Source organism: Gallus gallus, chromosome Z, assembly GCF_016699485.2.
Source record: "Gallus gallus isolate bGalGal1 chromosome Z, bGalGal1.mat.broiler.GRCg7b, whole genome shotgun sequence".
Taxonomy (NCBI): Eukaryota; Metazoa; Chordata; class Aves; order Galliformes; family Phasianidae; genus Gallus; species Gallus gallus.
Window position 1 is genome coordinate 9,287,693 of NC_052572.1, and position 18,197 is coordinate 9,305,889.

General features: G+C 43.9%; 2 protein-coding genes across 4 annotated transcripts in view; both read left to right on the forward strand.

Annotated features, from left to right (window-relative positions):
* The window catches only part of UNC13B (unc-13 homolog B), a 209,332-nt gene that overhangs the window by 94,750 nt on the left and 96,385 nt on the right, over nucleotides 1-18,197 (forward strand). The gene's annotated exons all lie outside the window — the stretch shown is intronic.
* Nucleotides 5,082-16,442, forward strand: LOC121108600 (protein unc-13 homolog C-like). Of its 3 annotated transcripts, none has more exons than XM_046905964.1 (2): nucleotides 5,082-6,718; nucleotides 13,563-16,442. In XM_046905964.1, the coding sequence occupies exon 2, from the start codon at nucleotides 13,669-13,671 to the stop codon at nucleotides 16,153-16,155; it is 2,487 nt and encodes an 828-aa protein (XP_046761920.1). In that variant the 5' UTR covers nucleotides 5,082-6,718; nucleotides 13,563-13,668; the 3' UTR covers nucleotides 16,156-16,442. The 3 variants fall into 3 exon arrangements, with proteins under 3 accessions (XP_046761920.1, XP_046761922.1, XP_046761921.1); XM_046905966.1 differs by having other exon boundaries at nucleotides 5,082-5,864; XM_046905965.1 differs by having other exon boundaries at nucleotides 5,082-5,684.

Below are 18,197 nucleotides of genomic sequence, written 5' to 3' on the forward strand. Positions count from 1 at the left end.
CTCTGCTCAGATGCCCGTGCATTTTAGTGATGCTGATTATTTAATTAGGTGTGCAATTAAGACATTGATTGTGATTTTCCAATTTCATGAAATATCAAGCCCTCACGTTATGAATCCCATTAGGAAGGAGAGAGATGTAATTTGAAGGAGGAAGCAGCAGAGGGAGAGTTTTCTCTGCTATAAGTGCTTCCTCACTGTCTGTTGACCTAAGGTACTCAAGCTCACTGATTTAAAAGCAAGTTTAGTAGTTGTTTCTGGAATGGAGGCTGATAAAAACTTTGAGACAGCTGGGTTGCAGAGGGCAGTGTGAAAGATTTACTGAGAGTCCGTCCTCTGCTTCTACTTTCTGATAAAAAAAAAAAGGGGAATGGCAGTTCAGCTCCAGGAAAGCTCCCATGCTTTTGGGTCGGGCAGCCAATGCCCAGGACCAGAGCTCTGGAGGCATTCACTTGTTTTCATGAGCACACGTAGGAAAGGTTTTGGTATCTGTCACTGCTGAGGCACCCTCAGCTTGTCACCTGTTTGTTTCACAGTCTGACTCCGAGGGCTGACGTGGGCTGTGGTGATGAGGTGGCACTGTATCAGCAGCTTCTGGAAGGAGCGTGGTGTTTGGGAAATTAGGCTGGCGTGGGCCCTGGGGTGGCTGGAACCTACTGGGTGAGGAATGAAATAGCATTTTCTGTGGAGTGCTGGGTTTCAGAGTTGATAGCTTTCAGCTTTGTTTCCCAAAGCCAAGAATGTAAATGCCAACCTGGGGACAAGAATGGAGTCAGTGGGTTCGGCCTGTGCACACGGAGGGTGACTTCTGCTCCGCTCACAGAGAAGGCTTTGTCTGTTTTTTTTTTTGAGTGACACAATAGCAACAAACAAACCAAATGAAGGATGATTTTTGTTCTGAGCTTTTCACATTCACTCCCATCATGAACAACACCCCACTAAGGATTTTGCACCCTAATACTCCCCGTGTCAGACCAGGTGTGTGCTCGCTGCAGAGGGGTTTTGACTGCTGTGGCCGCAGCAGCCTCAGAGGAAGGAGGTGGGAGCACTTGTTGCAGCAGCTCTGAGGTCTCCTCTCAGTCCATGTCTGATAAAGGTTGGTCTGAACTGTGAAGCATGAGAATTCATCACCCTGCAAAAACGTGAGTGCTATTTTAACTTCAGGTTTTCAGTGACCTTATAAAAATCTCATTCCTTGAATATCGTCATGTCCTTAGCCTTGGAAATGTGCTTTATTCCCAGGGCTCAGCAGACATCCTGATATTCAAATAAGTGTCAATATACAGAGCATAAATATCTTTGGCATGAAGACACGTCAGTGTGTTGTTTGGGATCACCTGTTCACAGCAGATGGGCATTCACTGCCTGTCCTTGGAACATAAGCAGTCCCTACATCGTGAGGAAGGCAATATGTTCTTCCTTTTCTTTAGGTGTGCTGAGGCTAATATCTAGTCCATATCAGTTTCCAGGATGCTGTAGGAGGGACCTGTGCCTTTGTTTCCTTATAATCTCACAGGCTGGTCTTGCACCTTGCCTCTCCCCTGTCCTAAAGTGAAAGTAAAGGATCTGTGCTTCGTCTGACGCTTCACCTGAAGAGACCTTCATTTAAAGGCAACACGTGCAATATGTGCAATGAACGTGTTTGTCCTGGGGCTGCTGGGTGGCTGTGACAATGGAAATGGCGTTGACAGGACAGCTTTAAACAAATGCCTTGGAATAAACATACCATCTCCTCCAGATTACGGCTTATGTTGTGGTGATGCCCTTATCCTCAAAGCAGGGTATTCACTGGAGATAGCTGTCAAACGGCAGAGAGTTGCTGCTTTTTCATTAACACTTCAGCCTTTACACTGTAGATTGATTTTGATCTCTGTGTGGCTTTGAAGAAGATAATAAACAGCATGGTTTTGCTGCAGAATCAATTGATAGATATTAACTGTGTATTTGAGCTTCTAAGGTCCGGCGCAGCCCCGGCTACCTTGCAGAGAGCTCTGTCTTCAGATACAGAAGGCAGTTTCATTTGGGACAAATGGTCCTATTTGTTCGTTTCACTGGAAGGAAGATAATTTGTTTTAGAGAGCTCTCGGGTTAGAAATGTCTGTGGCCGTTTGTGAGATGAATTAAACCGGAGTGTGAATTGGACAGAATTTACCCCTGCTGTTCCATTCAGGCCATCTTTGTCAACGTTTCCTTCTTCTCTCTCTTCCCTCTCCTTGTGTAATATCCACACATTTACTTGTTTTTCACTTGTTCTTGCTTGGCTTCCTGCAGGGAGAAAGGAGTGCAGGTGTGTAGGAGAGGGAGGAGCAGTGCTGGTGCTTGGAGTGTGCTCTTTTTCCTTTGGTCAGTCCATTTGTGCCCATGGAGGAATTGCTGACTTACACAATTTTATCAGCAATTCAGTACTTTACAGGAAGTCAGAATCAAATAGAAAGATAATAAGGATTAAAAAAGAAGAAAGTGTAATGTATACCTTGCAGACATCAAAGCATTTGGCCTATATAGCTGAGCCTGGTTTTATCAGTTTTAATAACTCCCTGCTGGCCCAACCTAAAATTAAAATCTGTTGGTGAATTAAAAAATCTCAGTAAGAAGTATTTAAATTTTTAAGTGGAAGTTTATTTCTCTAGTAGAAGGCAAATAACTCAGTGCTCCAAGCCTTGAGGTAAAGCACACTTTTTCATAGGCTTTTCATTAGATGTGAGACGTGTCCTGGTTCAAAATTATCTTCATTATTTCCACAAACAAAACATCCCTGAAAAACAGAGCCTGTATCAATCTCCAGTGTATTAGATAAGGGATTTAAAGTGTTCGAAAGTTGAAGTCTTCTTTACTTTTGGGAGCACCTGTGCTTTGTCTCTTCATTGCCACATTCTCCATCTCCCTGTGAGCCGAGGCAGGAGCCAGGACATCCTTGCAGGAACGCCTCCATTACTGACAGATCCAGTCTCTTTGTCTAATGAAACTTGCTCACTTTTTCTTTTCTCTTCATTTTTTTCTTTCTTTTTTTTTTCTTTTTTCTTTCTGCTCCTGTTCTTATAAGGCATTTGTGGAAGTATTGGCTTTTTCTGTAGTATTGCTTGAAAATCTGCACAGGCTGTCAGCTTCAAGCCACGGCTGCAGGATTTTGCTTGGCCCCAGCACACATTTGACTTGGATGCACTGGGTCTGGCATGGATGGCTGCAGGGAGGGCCAAAGAGCAGGGAAAGAAGAGATGTGAAGAACAGAACCAGCGATGGCATTGGCTTCATTCATAGTAGGATCATTGGAAAAAGTAGGGCAGTAAAAACCTAGGAGGCTGTGTAATGGGTGCTCCAGGTGCTCCAGGGAATTAACATCCGTGAGAGAGTGTTGTCTGGCTGGTACTTAATTTCTTTTTAACTGTTACTGTGGAAGAGACCCCAACGAGGTCTTTTCTTGTCTTAATCATATGCAGAGCTTTGAAGATACGAAGCCCTGCACAAATCCTGGGCTGCATTTTTATTTTCTCAGTTGGACGGTCTTCATTGTTACGTGGATGCATTTGATACGGAGCTTCAGCTCAGAGCTGAAGTGCTGTAATTGGTGTGTTTGGGAGAAATCATTTCTACCGCGGTGGAAGTCGGTGCCCTCTGTTGGGCAGGAGCCCTCTCCTCTTGGCGGGGTGCAAACATATAATGAGAAACCTGTGGTCAGGCTGTTAGAAGCATTTAAAGCTGAAGCACCTCTGAAAATCTGATCTGATCCCTGCCCCTGCAGCAGGGGAAGGAGCAAAGAGAGGGAGGCTGCTGTGGGGGACAGAGGATGCTGGTGAAGTCCTCCAGCCTTACAGTGGTCTGAAATGCAATTGGTGGCTTGATGCCTGTGCATGGAAATGCAGAAGGGCGCTACTGGTTGCTGCTGCTGCTGCTAAGACAACATATTGTGCGCCATGGCATTGGTCTGCCTACGTGTAAACCTTGTGCTTGTGTCCATTAAATAAGTGTGTGGAAAGGGACACGAGACTGGCTGCTGTCTGCTGGTGCTTCAAAACGCTGTGAGAACACCCTATGCAGTGAGGGCAAGGCGAGGAGCACAGTGGGACTTAGAGAGGAAATGGTGAATGCATTGTACTGGCATAGGTGTGGGATTTGATGGGCGGCGGTGGGGAGCGAGTTTCATTCTGAGCAGGGCTGGCTCACAGCGAGGTGGGAGGTATGTGAGCAGATGGGAGGATAGTGGCATTTCCACAGCTAAGTCATATAGGCCTCTTCCGAATCCACCCCACTCTGCAGAAAGACTGTTCTGAAAGATGCAGTGAGCAAAAGCAGGGAATGTGCTCAGCTCCCATCTAGTTAGTGCCTTTGGTGAGAAAGGCACAGCAGAGAAACATTTGGGAAGGAGGTGCGTGTGGTGGGTGCATGAGGACCCCACGACTGGATATGTGGAAAGGAGGGCATCAATGTGAACTGGGAAGACTTCCTTAGGAGCAGTGTGTTGGGTGCCGTGGGGGCAGCCTGTGGGGCAAATAAGAAGTGCTCTGAATTTGAGCACTGCTTGCAGCATCAGTGCCAGCTGCTGCTCACTTCCTGGGAAAGAGGTGTCGGTACAAATGAGTGGGTCTGATTCTTCGCACAGCGTTTCTGCAGTCATTCTTTATGTAACAATGTGAAATATATTTTTGGGAAGCGCGGGATCAATGGGAGTTCAGTCTCCCACAGCGGTGGCAGTCTTCCTTGGAAACTGGATGCAGTTCATGTAGGCATCGCTGAGCCCTGCGAGTTAGTCTGGGGGTGAACAGGGGGGCAGAAAAATAAACACGTACACCCAAATTGGGCAGAGAATCACCTCGGAACTGGTTAACTATGTTGTCCAGGGCTCTTTTTGCAGCCCCCTGCTCTGCAGCTCAACAGGATGGCAGGAGCCAGGCGGATCGGCTCGCTGTGCTGCGCTGCCTGCTCTCCTGATGCCAAAGGAGTGCGTTTTGTCTTTAGTCAGATTGGCTCCATCAGTTCCTATTTCCTTCTGAATGGATAATAAAGTAGAGAATCATTTCAAGGCAAGGAGTGTTGATGTGTGAGCGAAGCGGGGAGGCTGCGTGTGAGGAGCCTGGCAGCAAGCAGCTGACGAGGAGGAGTAAAGTAGCAGTAGCTGCACAGCTTTCTCTCTGCCTCTGAAGTACAATATTTTCTGTTGAGTCACAACTGAAGACAGAGATGAAGTTTTTACTGTACTTGGTTGCTGCCTGGGAAAGGGAAAAGATGCATTGTGTTGGTGAATTAAAGAATTTCTGTTGAGGGGTACTCCTTGAAGCTGACAGGATTTCTGCATTTTTTGGCTTTTACTTTCATTGGCTTCTACTGTTTTTTCTTTTTTTTCTTTCTTTTTTCTTTTTTTGCTTTTTGGATTTTCAGAAGCTGTTTGCATTTTTTTTTTCTCCTTTTTCAAAACATGCCTTCAACTTTACGTGGTTTCTCATCATAGTGCTGCTGTGGAACGGGATACTCTCGGTGCCTTCTTACATTGCATCCCCAGATACCTGAGATGGGACACCAGCAATACGTTGATAACCTCTGCAGCAAAAGTTCATTACTTGGTGAACCTTCATCAAGATTAGGAATCCTTCAAGACTTGTCTTTTCTATGAGAACCAGCTGTTGTGTTCTGTTGCTTCTATCCTATAGATTTCCTTTACATTTTAACGTTTAATTTTATTTCGAAGCAGAAAGGTAAGTGAATGACTGGAACAAATGAAGTGGGTGGGTATAAACTGCAAGTAGGCAGCAAACAAGCAGAACTGTTCTTTAGTTTGAGTGGGCTGTATGCGTGTGTTTACTTTGGTAATACAGCAGCTCCATTGGAAGCTTACTGGATTTAAACATGTGCTTTGAAAAGACAGACCTCTCCTGGTATGCTCATTTGTGTGCTCTGTTTCTTAGTTTTCGTATTCAGCCATTAGACACTAATTGTAGATGTCTTATTGCTGGTATAATTGAGGCTGTGTCTGTTTACTTCTCACACTTTTCTGTTGGGAGGGTTTGTATCTCAGTTGGAATTTGACATCAAAATCACTGTGTGAAGAGGAGTTAAAGAGAAGGGGATTTGGGTGTAATTTAAATTTGATCGCTTGAACAGCAAATAGCTTGAGAGTAATTAGATTACTGGTTTGATTCTTCCTTAAATGTCACTTAAAAAAGGCTTGCTTTTAACCCGGAGTGTTTGTCATTGGCTTGATTTCCAGTGCAGAGAAGGTTGTGAGCTGATGAGATGAGATGAGATGAAATGACTGGCATGAAGGAGCAATGAGGATGCTATGTACAAGCTGGTGAATCAGAGCAGATGGTGTGACTGTTTCAGATATCTTGTCAGTCTTCATTCCTTTTATACAGGCAGCTTTCTTTTGCTAATGGAGAAAGCCCTTAGGGGATAAACATCAAGAATTAATACAGAATGCTGAGGTCTTCTGTACTCAAGATGAAAAGGAGAAATCTTACAGAAGTAAAGCTTCAGCTTTTGCCCAGGAGGATTTTAGATGAAGAGCGCTGCTGTTCAGTAACACGAGCTGGAAAATCCTAATTGTTTTATTAGCTGCCTGCATTACCCCTTCCCAACCTCTCTGAAAGCTGCTGAACGCCTGCTCTAAAGAAGCGCAGGGCAGGTCTGAAGCAGAGAGCAGGATCGTGTAGCACCAGTCTGTACTGCAGCTGTGCTAGCACTGCTCCGACAGCAGGAGTTGCAGCTCTTAATTCATCACCTTGGACTGGTGAGTGCTGCCTCCCGCTCCCCTCCCTGACCATCCCCTGTTATCTGAGGCACCATTACCTGGAAAAGCAGCTCTGGACCCTCCACACTGAGCAGTCGGAGTTTTGAGTAAAAATCCAAGGGATGAGTGTTTCCTGGTGGCTCTTTTCAGAAATGCAGCGCTCAGAGAGTTCACACCACTGCTTCAGCACCGGGTTGTAAACAGGATTACAGGTAGAGGAAAGGTATGGTGTGTTCTGTTAGCCTAGGCAGAGCTCTTAGCATCCTTTGGTGCATTCATAACGGTGTATGTGAACCTTATCTGCAGCAGTGCTGGCTCTCTGCTCTCCTGTTAGAGGCAGCTGAATGTGCAGCAGCCTCTCTCCAGAGCCTAGCAGACTTTTCTACAGTCCTGATCCGAATACCAGCGTGTCAGCATTCTCCAGTCGTTGTGCTTCAGTTCTTGGTGCTGTTTCCTTTAAGCAAAAAGTTGCTTCATGCTCGTGCCTTATCTGCTTGATGTGGTATTTTGGTCCTTAGACCAGGAGAAACCTGTTTTAAGGAATGTCTGTCAGAGCTGGTTGTATCACAGTGCTTTGGGGTGTCATGTGTAAATCATTCACTGCAGATACCCAACTGATTGAGCATTGTACAAAACCCCTTTGTAACCTACTGGAGTGCTCTGGAAATAGAGGCTACTGAACTTAATTCCTTCTCAGTGTATTCTTAAGTAGCTGATAGCTGGCTGCTTAGGTTTCAAATTTGCTGCCAGGAAGTGAAGTGGTATTATACAAGGATGACAGTAAAAGCCACAATTTCTTCTTTTTTTAGCAGTCAATTATCCTTTTAGCCATTTTCTCAGCACAGGATGGTTTCAGCACTCAGGGTAGGCGCTTTAGACTTTGCTTACTGCTGGCTAAGCATGAGCTGTGTGTTCCGATGGTCTTCAGCTTCCAGCCTGTACCTCTGTCTGCACTCGGAGACAGCTCCTATTTCCTTGACTCACTCTGGACATCTTCTTTTCTTGGCTCCCAGGTAATAACAGACCTCGCTTGTTGCTGCAACTGCTGCCTTGCTGTGCCAGCCAGTGCCACTCTAAACTTGCTGGAAAAGCTGTGTGAAAGGCTGGATCTACAGAGGGGATGAGCACATCCCAAGGAGCAGCAGCACTGCCTGGTGTCTCAGTGCTCTCTGCAGCTCATCTCAAACAGCCTGAACTTCTTAATTCATCCGTGCTCACAGAAGTTATGCCAGCAGAAGGGGGACAGACATTAGAACAGTTTTACAGAAAGCTGAGGCATTTAACTATTCTTTAGGTGTTCATATCATCCATTAAGGAGTTAAGGCTGGTTGTGTGATCTCTTTGCTCTACTACACAGTGATACTCTGTAATTACACAAATTTAATTTCATGCTGTTTCTCAACAGAATTTTTTACACCGCTGATGGCACTTGCAATACCATAGTGAGTTTTTACCCTCATCCCTGGTCACCTTCCGCTGTTCCTTCACTTGATAGCTGTGTTGATAACATGATGGTACAGCAGGAGACTATTCAGAGACATTTTTTTTCCTCAGTTTAACAGCTTTCTGTAAAAGGTAAGGGATAGCTGACGTGAGAGATGCAGAACCATTGAGCTCATTCAGCCAACATGCTGTGTTCCCCAGATCAGTTTTTCTGCCACAGGGTTACTGACTTGCCAAATCTGACCTTCTGTTCTCTTCTCTCTTCTCATCTATCAAACTGTTCTGGAGAGAATTCAAGTGTGTTTTTCTAAAACATGATAGGTGGGAAGGCTGGCTCTCACCGATGTCTGCACTGAAGGGTTCTGACAGAATTCTGCTCAGCTTCATTGAAACCAGCCTGTCTTCAGGTACAGATGAAGTCTGGAAAACTCCATTGGAAATACCTGAACATTGCAGAAAGTTCTGTGAGCAGGGCTGGGATGCAAGTAGGCAGTTTTGCAGCTTGTGAACAAGAACACACATTGAGGCTTGTCGGGCAACAGGGCTCAGAGGAGACTCTGAAAGGGTTACTGTGCAGTCGTTTTTTTTTGCTTACATCGTTTTGTTTTTGAAATCATTTTTCTCCTTTGCAACTAGAGTCTTCTCAATAGCATGGACATACCTCCTCTTCAGTCTACTGTGAAGTGCCACGTGTGTCCTCTGCAACCTTATATTTAGCAGGAATGCCCTGAGGTGAACGCATTTAGCAGAGCACTTTTAATTCTGCAGTCCCGCTGTTGTTTGCACAGCGTTGCTCAGCTCGGTCACTTCTTGTTCCAATAATTCATGCCCGGACTCAAAAGTTAGTTTTTTTGTTGATTATCAGGAGAAGGTTTGAAAAGGGACACGTTCTGAGAAGCAAGCAATAAATCCCATGTTTAGCTATGATCCAACCCAAAATTAAATCTAATCATGTTAATTAGAAAATTGCATGCTCACCTCCAGTAGTCATGCGTCAGCAAAGCTGCCTGCAACCCTTCGTGTCTCTGTCAAGCCCTGTTGTTAGGATTCTTTCAGCAATTAATGTGTTTAAAAATGCTACAATATTCACAGAAAGAGCCGATGTTTCAGCATGCAGTGTGCTGGGGCGGTGTTGCTATGGCAGCCGTAGCCACGAATTCCTTCTTTTGATAATGCCAAAACCTCTTTTCCCAGTATGACCTGTATTTTGGTTTGTGGCATTCTTCGTGTTTAAAAGGATCTTTATTAAGTAGAAAGACGTTTTATTGCTTTTCTTATAGTAATGACTTGCATAGGTAATGCAATACCACCGCGTGTGGAAGATGCTGTAAATATAATCCAGTCCAGGAGGCTTTACTCAGTGCTATGGTGGTGTGAGTTGATAGTCAGACAGGCTTCTGCAAAATGCTTTTTGATCATAGTGAATTGGTTTTTGTATCTCTCTAGTCTGCCCATCACATCCACCCTGCTGTACCAGCACCTTCTAATACAGTAGTGTGGGGTTAATGTGTCTCAGTGTTTCCTTACTGGGGAAAAAAACAACCCAGACCCCTTTTAGCAGAAGTTTGATGGATACGGAGGGGCAGGGCCTCTGTTATTTCACTTGGCTGCCACCAGCTCTCTGCTGCCCGGGACGATGCTAAAGGCTCTGCAAAGATGCATTTGCTGTACGTCACGTTTACCCTGTGACTCCTTGAAGCCAACATGCTGCCCAGCCGGCTCTTTTCTGTTGCAGATCCTGACCTTCTCAAGGGTGCTATAAATGTTAATTGTGACTGATTCGCAGTCGTTGAGTGAAGATGTAACTGCAGTTAATTCCTTCCCGGAATTTCTCACTTCTTTGCTTCTCACTCACTGCTGCTGGTGTGCAGTGCTTTCAGTCCTGTTGTGCTCACAGATCAGTATATCGGGAGGAAATGGAACTTGTTCATCTGTTACAACTATACTTGAAACATTTTGCCTGGGGCCAGGTGATAGGCTGGCGAATCATTTTCACCCCATTTTAAAACTTTAAGATGTCGTTTTTGTCCCCATGAGAATTACAAGACAACCCAAACATCCTCAGAGAGAGCCAGCGACGTCTTTCTCCTGCTTAACTTGAGCCTGGATGCCTTTTCGGTTGCAGGATGCAGAAACGGTGGAACCTGTGGGTGTATTCCTCGTTCTGCACACCTGGAGATGGCTGTGCTGAGTGAAACTTTAAGTTCTGCAGAGGAATGCCTGCTAAAAAGGCAATCATAACGAAGTTTGTGTGAGGGCTCGTAGTATCTGGCAGGTCATCAGGATGCAAATATTCCTTATTTAAAGATGTGATTTCTTGTTATACGTTGGGATGACTTTTGAAGTGATTATAGAAGAGAAAGACTTCAGCAAGGATTTGCATCCAAATTAGATATTTTTTGGCTGAACTTGCATTAACTTTCATTATCACTTTGCCTGTCTGTGCTACAGAGGAGCATAACCCTAAGAGAACCAACCTAGAAGAACAGAGGAGCCTCGCAGCAGACTGCATAGCACCTAGTTTGGCTCAGTGGAAGGAAATGGGAGCACACACCCCTCCCTGAGTGGGGAGGAGGAGGGGGGCCCTGCAAAGAACTGCAGCAGGAATGTGGGGCCAGCCCACGGTATGGATAGGGCAAATACCCTGAGCTCTATATCTGAACATGGATCTATGGTGTCAGAAAGAAAGGCACAGAGGGACAGTGCCTGCAGGTGAGGTGTGAAGAGGACAATTCTCCTACCTGGTTCTTGGCATTCCTCTAAGTAGTAGTGTTCTGCTCTGTGATGGAAGCATAGACTTCCACCCACTGTACAGAGAGAGGTGGAGATGGTTCCCTCTGATCCAGAGCTGGCATCCTCATGTCCTGTTCTGGCCTTATTCCCAGGCTGGGAGGAAACAGCTTCTGGCTCTCCTGGGATAAGCTGGAAAGATACTGCTGGTAGTTTTAATCAAAGTCATTGTTTTACAAAAGTCTCTAATGAAATAGATATGTGTGTATATGTACATATACGCGTTAGTTTGTATAGGTATATATATTGATTTATTTGTATTCATACACATACACACATACATATATACAAATATATAAAAGGAAATCTCTGCCATGTTTGCACGGAGCTACCTGCTTCAGAACACCTGCGGTCCTGCAAGTGTGTTCAGCGGGAAATAGCATTCTCCATAACAAACTGTTGCTGTCAAGCGTTGCAGCAGACAAAGGAACTGAAAGTGAACTTCAGCTTGAATTGATTTCTTCTTTTAAAAACTAAAGTGATCATTAAGTCCCTCTGCTGCCTTGAAAGCCGTGTGTAGGACATTGAACTTCTTCCTTGCACGAACATCTAAGTTTTTCTTCTAGCCCTCATTGTTTGATATGCTGGAAAATACTTGAAATGAGCATCTCTACTTGCTGCTGTAATGCACTGCAGGTAGGGAGCATAGCTGTAGAGCTCTTCTTCCAGAGTGCTGTTGAATTTGTCTGCTTTCTCTCTTAAGGTTTACTTCTTAATGTTTACACAGAAGGGTTTTCTGGCATTAATCACCAGTTAACCACTCAAATGGAAAGGTAAATGCTGTCAGTGGTGAAAGAAAAGAATCTAAGCAAGTATTTTTTAAGTCAGTCCTTTTGAGTAGATAGGGATTAAAGAAACAACAAAACAAACAAATGGACTGGTAACCTGAACATTGTGTAAAACCAGATTGATGTATTTGAGATGCTGACAAAGAGATTAAATGGAGAATTTGTATCGCTTCCATGAGGGCAGGTATAACAACTTAGCTGAATTGCTGGATGGTGGGACATAAGCCTGAAGCACAGATGCAGCCTCTGTTATACCACGTTAATTAGCTCTGATTGTAGAGACTGTTATTTACAAGTGCTGTCTTCTCCAGATCAGAAAACCCTCTCTTCTTCCTGCCCTTGGGCAGTGAGAAGGCAGGGGATGAGCTTGTTGGCGCCTGGGCAAAGACCTCAGTTCAGTGCAGACAGAACTCTGGTGGTGTTCTGTCCTCTACTTAGTGTAAAAATGTGGAATGCTTGGGCTGAGCACATGGTCCAGCCTCCAGCATTGGGTGCTGTGGGACTACACCTGGCCATTTCTGCGGCTGATTCCAGGGCTGCAGAGATGGTGATAGGAGAGCCAGGGTTACCAGCCTCAAAGAACGGTGAGAATGAAGCAGCAGAAAAATATCGGGATGTGAACTGTGGCCTCGTTGTTGGTTTAGCTGTTTTAAGGCCAGAAACTCTTTCTAGTACTTTCAGTGCAGCTTCCTGCACCAAGCTGGAGGCACTTGGCAAAATTTAACTTAGGCTGCGAGTTGCACATCCTGGTTTTATGTGCTGGAGAATTTAACAAATATTTTTTTAAAAACTAGATTATCATTAAAATGAAAGTTAAAGGCAGCTACGACAGATCTTACAGGAAACAAGATCGTGAGAATGAGTGTACCCTGCAGCAGCAAGTCCACCATGGTATGTCAAAGGCAGTGGGCATCCTTTAGTTGCCTTGGCTTATGGACGATGTCTGTCTGGGTCTCTGTACGCCTTTCTTCCTGGAGGGAAAAGCTGTTTGTTAGTGCGTTGCTTTGTAGGTACAGTAGTTGAAGAGGCTTGAAAGTTTGGAGTAGGTAACATATTATTTTTTCTTTGCTCTTTACAGAGGAGATTTAAGTGGAGAAAATGATCCACTGCAAAATCTTCAGGGTTGGAGTAGATGTGACGCGCAGAATCTTCATGCTGTCAGCTCAGCCTGTTCGTACATATGCTGAGTGTGGCATATTTAACTGCAGGTTAGCTTGGGAGCTTTGTAAGCTTTAAGGTTGGGTTCATTTTTTTTTTCCAGTGTTTAGTAGCAAAATATTAAGAGATTAAAATAGCAGAAAGGTTTTACACTCAAAATCTGTTATGCAGTCTTCCTGCCACTTTGCATTGCTTTGTGGAGTTCTTGTGAGATAGCTGGTACTGGGCCAAATTTAACTTGATTTCTGCTTTGGTTTGAAGGAAGAAAGGATGAAGACTTTAGACTGAAAGGAAAAGTGCCTTGCTAGAATCCTTAATAACTTTCAGGGTAATTCAGTCTCATAGCCCGCCATTGCAAGAAGCTTGGCCTATTGGAAGTTGCAAACCTGGTACTTGAAGGAAATGAACACAAAATTGCTCTTTATTCCCTTCTACTTTCTTTGGGAGAAGAAGGGGTAAGGAGCAGTTATTTCTACAAAGAAGGACCTGATCTGGGGAGGTGACCAAAACCAGGATGATGGCTGTATGCTTTGAAGAGTACATCCTCTTTCTGTCTGCTTTGATGTGGATGCTTTTTCTTTTTTTTTTTTTTAATTCCTCTTTTTAACTTACTTTGGCTATTTCTATCTGAACCAAATTGTAATCTTTTTTCCCTCTTTTGGTAGCTACTTCGTGACAGAATAAAAACTGGATGTGAGTTGTGCATTGGGAAGTGATTGATGTGTGCTTGTGCAGCTTGTAGCACTATGAAAAACACAGGTGCATCTCCTGATGATGTTTGCTAGAAGTAGATTGAAAAAGCAAGAAAATGAAATTGCACTTCTGCAGAGAAAACCTGTTGTAAAATTGTGGGCCAGGAAGCAATTCCGGAAGCAAAGACTCCAGCTGTTTCTACGGGACAAAATGAAGAGGCTTCTTCAAGGCCAAGCAGATGAGAATCCAAACCATGCTCACCACTGCCAGCTCTCTCCAGTAGAGATCGAAACGGACATGTTTGTTTGTGGAATGAAGAGGAGCTCTGCAAGCACTGAGTTTTCCACTGCTGGAGGCGACTTCCACCAGGATGAACAACACGATACCAAGGGCGTGAGTGAAGTGTGTGTTGGTGAGGTGGAACTGAACTGGGATGGCTATGTAAAAATACCATGCTCGGTTCAACAGAACAAGAAGGACTTGGAGGTAGATTCTACTGGTGGTGTGATGCAGACCTCTTCTGAAAGAAAGAGTAGAGTATCTGAGGGGCAAGACCTTTCTTCTCTGAGCATAACAATGAGCTGGAGAGAGATAGCTGAAAGGCAAGGGTGCTTTCCCCAGGAGAAGCCTGCTTCATACAAGAGTCACAGACGACAATCAAGAGATCGCTCAGCAGATGTGGTTGATTATATCGTTAAAGAGCTTCAGGGAATAAGTCGTATCCAGACAGAGATTGCAGAGCTCCGACAGCACCTCACTTTGATAAAAGGCTCCGTCGATGAAGTCTCCAGCTGTGTGGATACTGTCTTGAGTGAGATAGAAGGCCTGCAAGGTGGTTCCACTGCCAAAACTTCAGGTACACATTCTCGGGAGCCAAACAAGGAGGTACACAAGGAAGAACCAGTGTTATATTTTTATGGGATTCCAGAAAAAGATGGTGAAAACACAGTAGAGCTTATCTGCAGCTTCTTATCTGAGTATCACTGTTTCAATGGTATCCAATGCAGTAAGTATATAAAAGATGCCTATAGATCAGATATTGGTATAGGCAAGTCATTAACACCAAGACCAGCAGTTGTGAAACTCGTCAGTTGTGAACAGAGAGACTTTATTTTACAGAAGTCAATTATTCTGCAAAGCTCAGGGGTCCGAATCACTACCAGTGAAGAGCAAAAGAGGCAAAGTGACCAGAGAGGCCACAAAGCAGATTCAGTCTCTTTGCAGTCTGGCTTGAAGAAAAATAATTGCAATTCAGCGAATCTTGATGCGTCGCAGAGAACTGATGCAGCTGAGCGCCTTCGGACTGACTCATGCCAGGTTAAGAATAAAAGCACAAGTAGAAAAACACAGTGTGTAGGGGAGAGATCTGATTCTGTGCAGAAGTCAACTTTGAGTAAGAGAAGCAACTCGATGTCTGAAGCTGGGAAGGAAGCACAAACAATAGGCTGCAATGAACAGCCTTCATACGAGAGTGACTTTCATAAGGCTCTTCATGAAACTCCAGAAAGCTCTCCAGAAATTACCAGTTTGGCCAAATCAAGTGATAGAAATTACTGCTGCTCATCTGAGTTTTTGGGCCGTGCAAATCAGATGTGTACTTCAAGCAGTGGAAGTGAACACAAGCATGATGCTGAGAGTGTCACTGAGAATGGTTCTTCCCTTCTAGGTAAAGATGAGAAGATAACTGCAGAAAAAATTGAAATAGACTGTGATACCCCATGCAAATTTACCAATGTGGAGAAGGTTGACACTCAAAGAGAAGACGTTTCTAGTGGAGTGACAACCATTAGCTACGATCGTACGACAGATGAACTGGCTGATAGTAGTGACAGCTTGAAAGATATGATCCAAATGGACCTGAATGATCAAGATCCAACCGATCAGGTCTTTAGGGATGTCCTGGAAAATTCCCAATATTTTCTTGACCATTCCCGGGATAACATTGATCTTGTAGACATGAAGTTTTACACTAATAAGCTTGGGAAAGCCATTAATCACTTCAGGTCTGCTCTGCAAGTGGTGTTTCACAAACTGGAGACAAGCGATTCTGAAATGCTTTTGGAAAATGATAGTGGCTTACAGATGGATGATGACAATACACTTATGCTGACCAGTTCAGGTATGTGCGGCAGCTCTGACAACTTTGCAGAAACCCCTCCTAGCCAGTCCTCTGAGAGCCAAGCAAACACAACCGCCAACAGTGAAGCGTCTGCTCAAATGCAGTTTGTTCCTTCCAGTCTTTCCTCTGTTCCATACGAGCCTCCTGCTTCATGTTTGATGCCATCATCTGACTGTGAAATTCCTGCTGGGCAGCGTTCACCTCCTGATGAAAGTGGAGTAGATGTGAGCTCTCTGCCTGAGCAAGCAAAAGAGTGCAGACCCATGAGCCTTGAAAAGGTGTGCGCAGAGACCATCTACCTGAACAAGTGCATTAACAATTTCAAAAATGTACTGAGGGAAAAGAGACAAATGCGTAGGAGACTCATAAAAGAATTAGCACAGGAAGGAAACTGGATTTCTGCTGAGGAGACAAATTCAGGTAAACAAACAAAAACATGTTTTTAAGGAGATGTCCATACTGGTATCTGTGTAGACAGTAACCAAAATCTTGCTCTGCAGGTGAACAACCATAGAAATTAGGAGACAATTATGAAGGCAAGTGTGTGCACTATACAGCAGTACTAACAACAAAAAAAAAACCAACAACCCCAAAGTACCAAAAAACCAAAAAACAAACAAAAAAGCCAACCCTAAAATTCATTGTACAACACATTGGAATGCAAATCAGTAAGCTTCAAATTTTTAATTTTTTGTGAGAGAGTGGGGGAGGAAGGAAGATTTGCAATGCATCTTCAGAATAGCAGGTGTTAGGGTTTTTCATCATAATTCGTGACTTGGTTTCTTGTTAAATATATTAGTTGAGATGTGATAACTAAGTGTGCATTTGAGCTAAAAGTAGCTGGATGTGCAGTTTCAGGAGTTGAGTGATTCCAGGCTTCAAGTGGCTCCACCATGAAGTGGGAGTTCACAGTGTTTAATCTCTGCTCGATGTGATCCTAGTAGAAACTTCAAAAAGAAAGAAATAAAAATCAAGACCTGTATTTGATGCTGTTTCTTTAGCTTGTCCATGAGATATTTTCCATCTGTGTGGAGCTACATCCCTTACTGCTAGCAGAGATAAAGAAATGTTTGACCACAGCAGTTGTGAGCTGATACAGCAGTGGAGCTATGCTGGTTAACCAATTCCTGAGGACACAGGACATGGAAATGGCTGACGTGCTCTGATGGGCTGCGTGTTGATAGGCCTTGATTTGGTAAAACCAAATCTAATGTTGGAATGTAGGTCCATCTGCCCTCTCCCTCTCCTGGAAGTAAGACAGCTTTCTCAGTGACATCTCTGTCCAAATCACTGCAGAGTTAAGGAAAGAGAGTTGATGGTTTCAAGACTAGTATAAACTGGAGCTACAGCTTGAAATCTTCCTTATTTCCATCCTCCCCACATCCCATATTTTATTCAGTTTTCTCCTTGCAGTCATGAAAGCTACTCAGAATAACCAGTGAAAGTTGTCTCACCCTAAGTGTTTCTTTTTTCCATTGACTGTGCTTTTGGTGAGGAAAAGATCTGTCAGTCTGTATTTGACTTATGCACTAGTGACCTTTTCAGTTATGCAGATCATAGAGCCTTCAATAAGCTCTTTGCTTTCTTATTTTATTTGACGTCTTCATTGTGAAGTGAATTTGAACAATAGCTTTTTAATGAGCAGAACACTAGGATTCGTTAGCAGGCTTGGCACTGATGTATACCTGTTTCTGTTTTTCCAAGGGAATATTTGAGTCACTCAAGTATAAATAGTAAATGTGAAAATGAAGGGTTTTTTTTTTTTTTTCTTTTCATTCAGAAATTTATATTTTTTCTTTTCATTACCTCCCCCCTCCCCCTGCCCTTTGGTAGCATTTCATTGTGCTTAGATCCTGGACATGCACAGATTGGCATCCTGAGTCTTCCCTGTTCCATTTTCCTCTATAGTAATTAACGCATCAAAAGAGTTGATGTCTGTATGCCTTTCTAGTAAAGGTATCTCTGTATGGTAGGTATGACAGCTAAAGTTACAACAGTATGCATAGGATGAAATAACAATGTTGGAAGAGAGACCAGAGGAATCCAAAGAAATTAAGAGTAGTGGGGAAAAAAAAAAACACAATCAAAGGATGAGAGAAGGGAGAGCACTTGGGAGGAAGCCTGGAAGGGATGCCAGTAAGCAAAGCATCCTGACCATCAAGGTAAGGCAGGGGAGCTGGGAGCAGAAAAGGGGAGGTACAGAGACATCACTTGGCAGGAGCTGGAGTGAGGGGAGGAGATGACAGTATTGCCAAGGGCTGCAGAGCAGGTCAGAAGTAATCATACAGACTTTCAGTTATGGCAAGCATTTTCTGTTAAAATGAAGCAACAATTTTATTTATTTGTTAAGTTTTGTTGTTGCTGCACTCCACCTGAAATAAGCTTGAACCAAGCCCTTACTTTCTTCCCTTGGAAAAAGCACCATATTCAGAATGCAGTGAATGGGTTGACTGTATGTTTTTGTTTTGTTTGTTTGTTTGTTTTCCAG

Bases quoted from the DNA above. Each gene is read 5' to 3' on its own strand.
- LOC121108600 (XM_046905964.1), top strand. From the start codon at position 13,669: ATGATGTTTGCTAGAAGTAGATTGAAAAAGCAAGAAAATGAAATTGCA.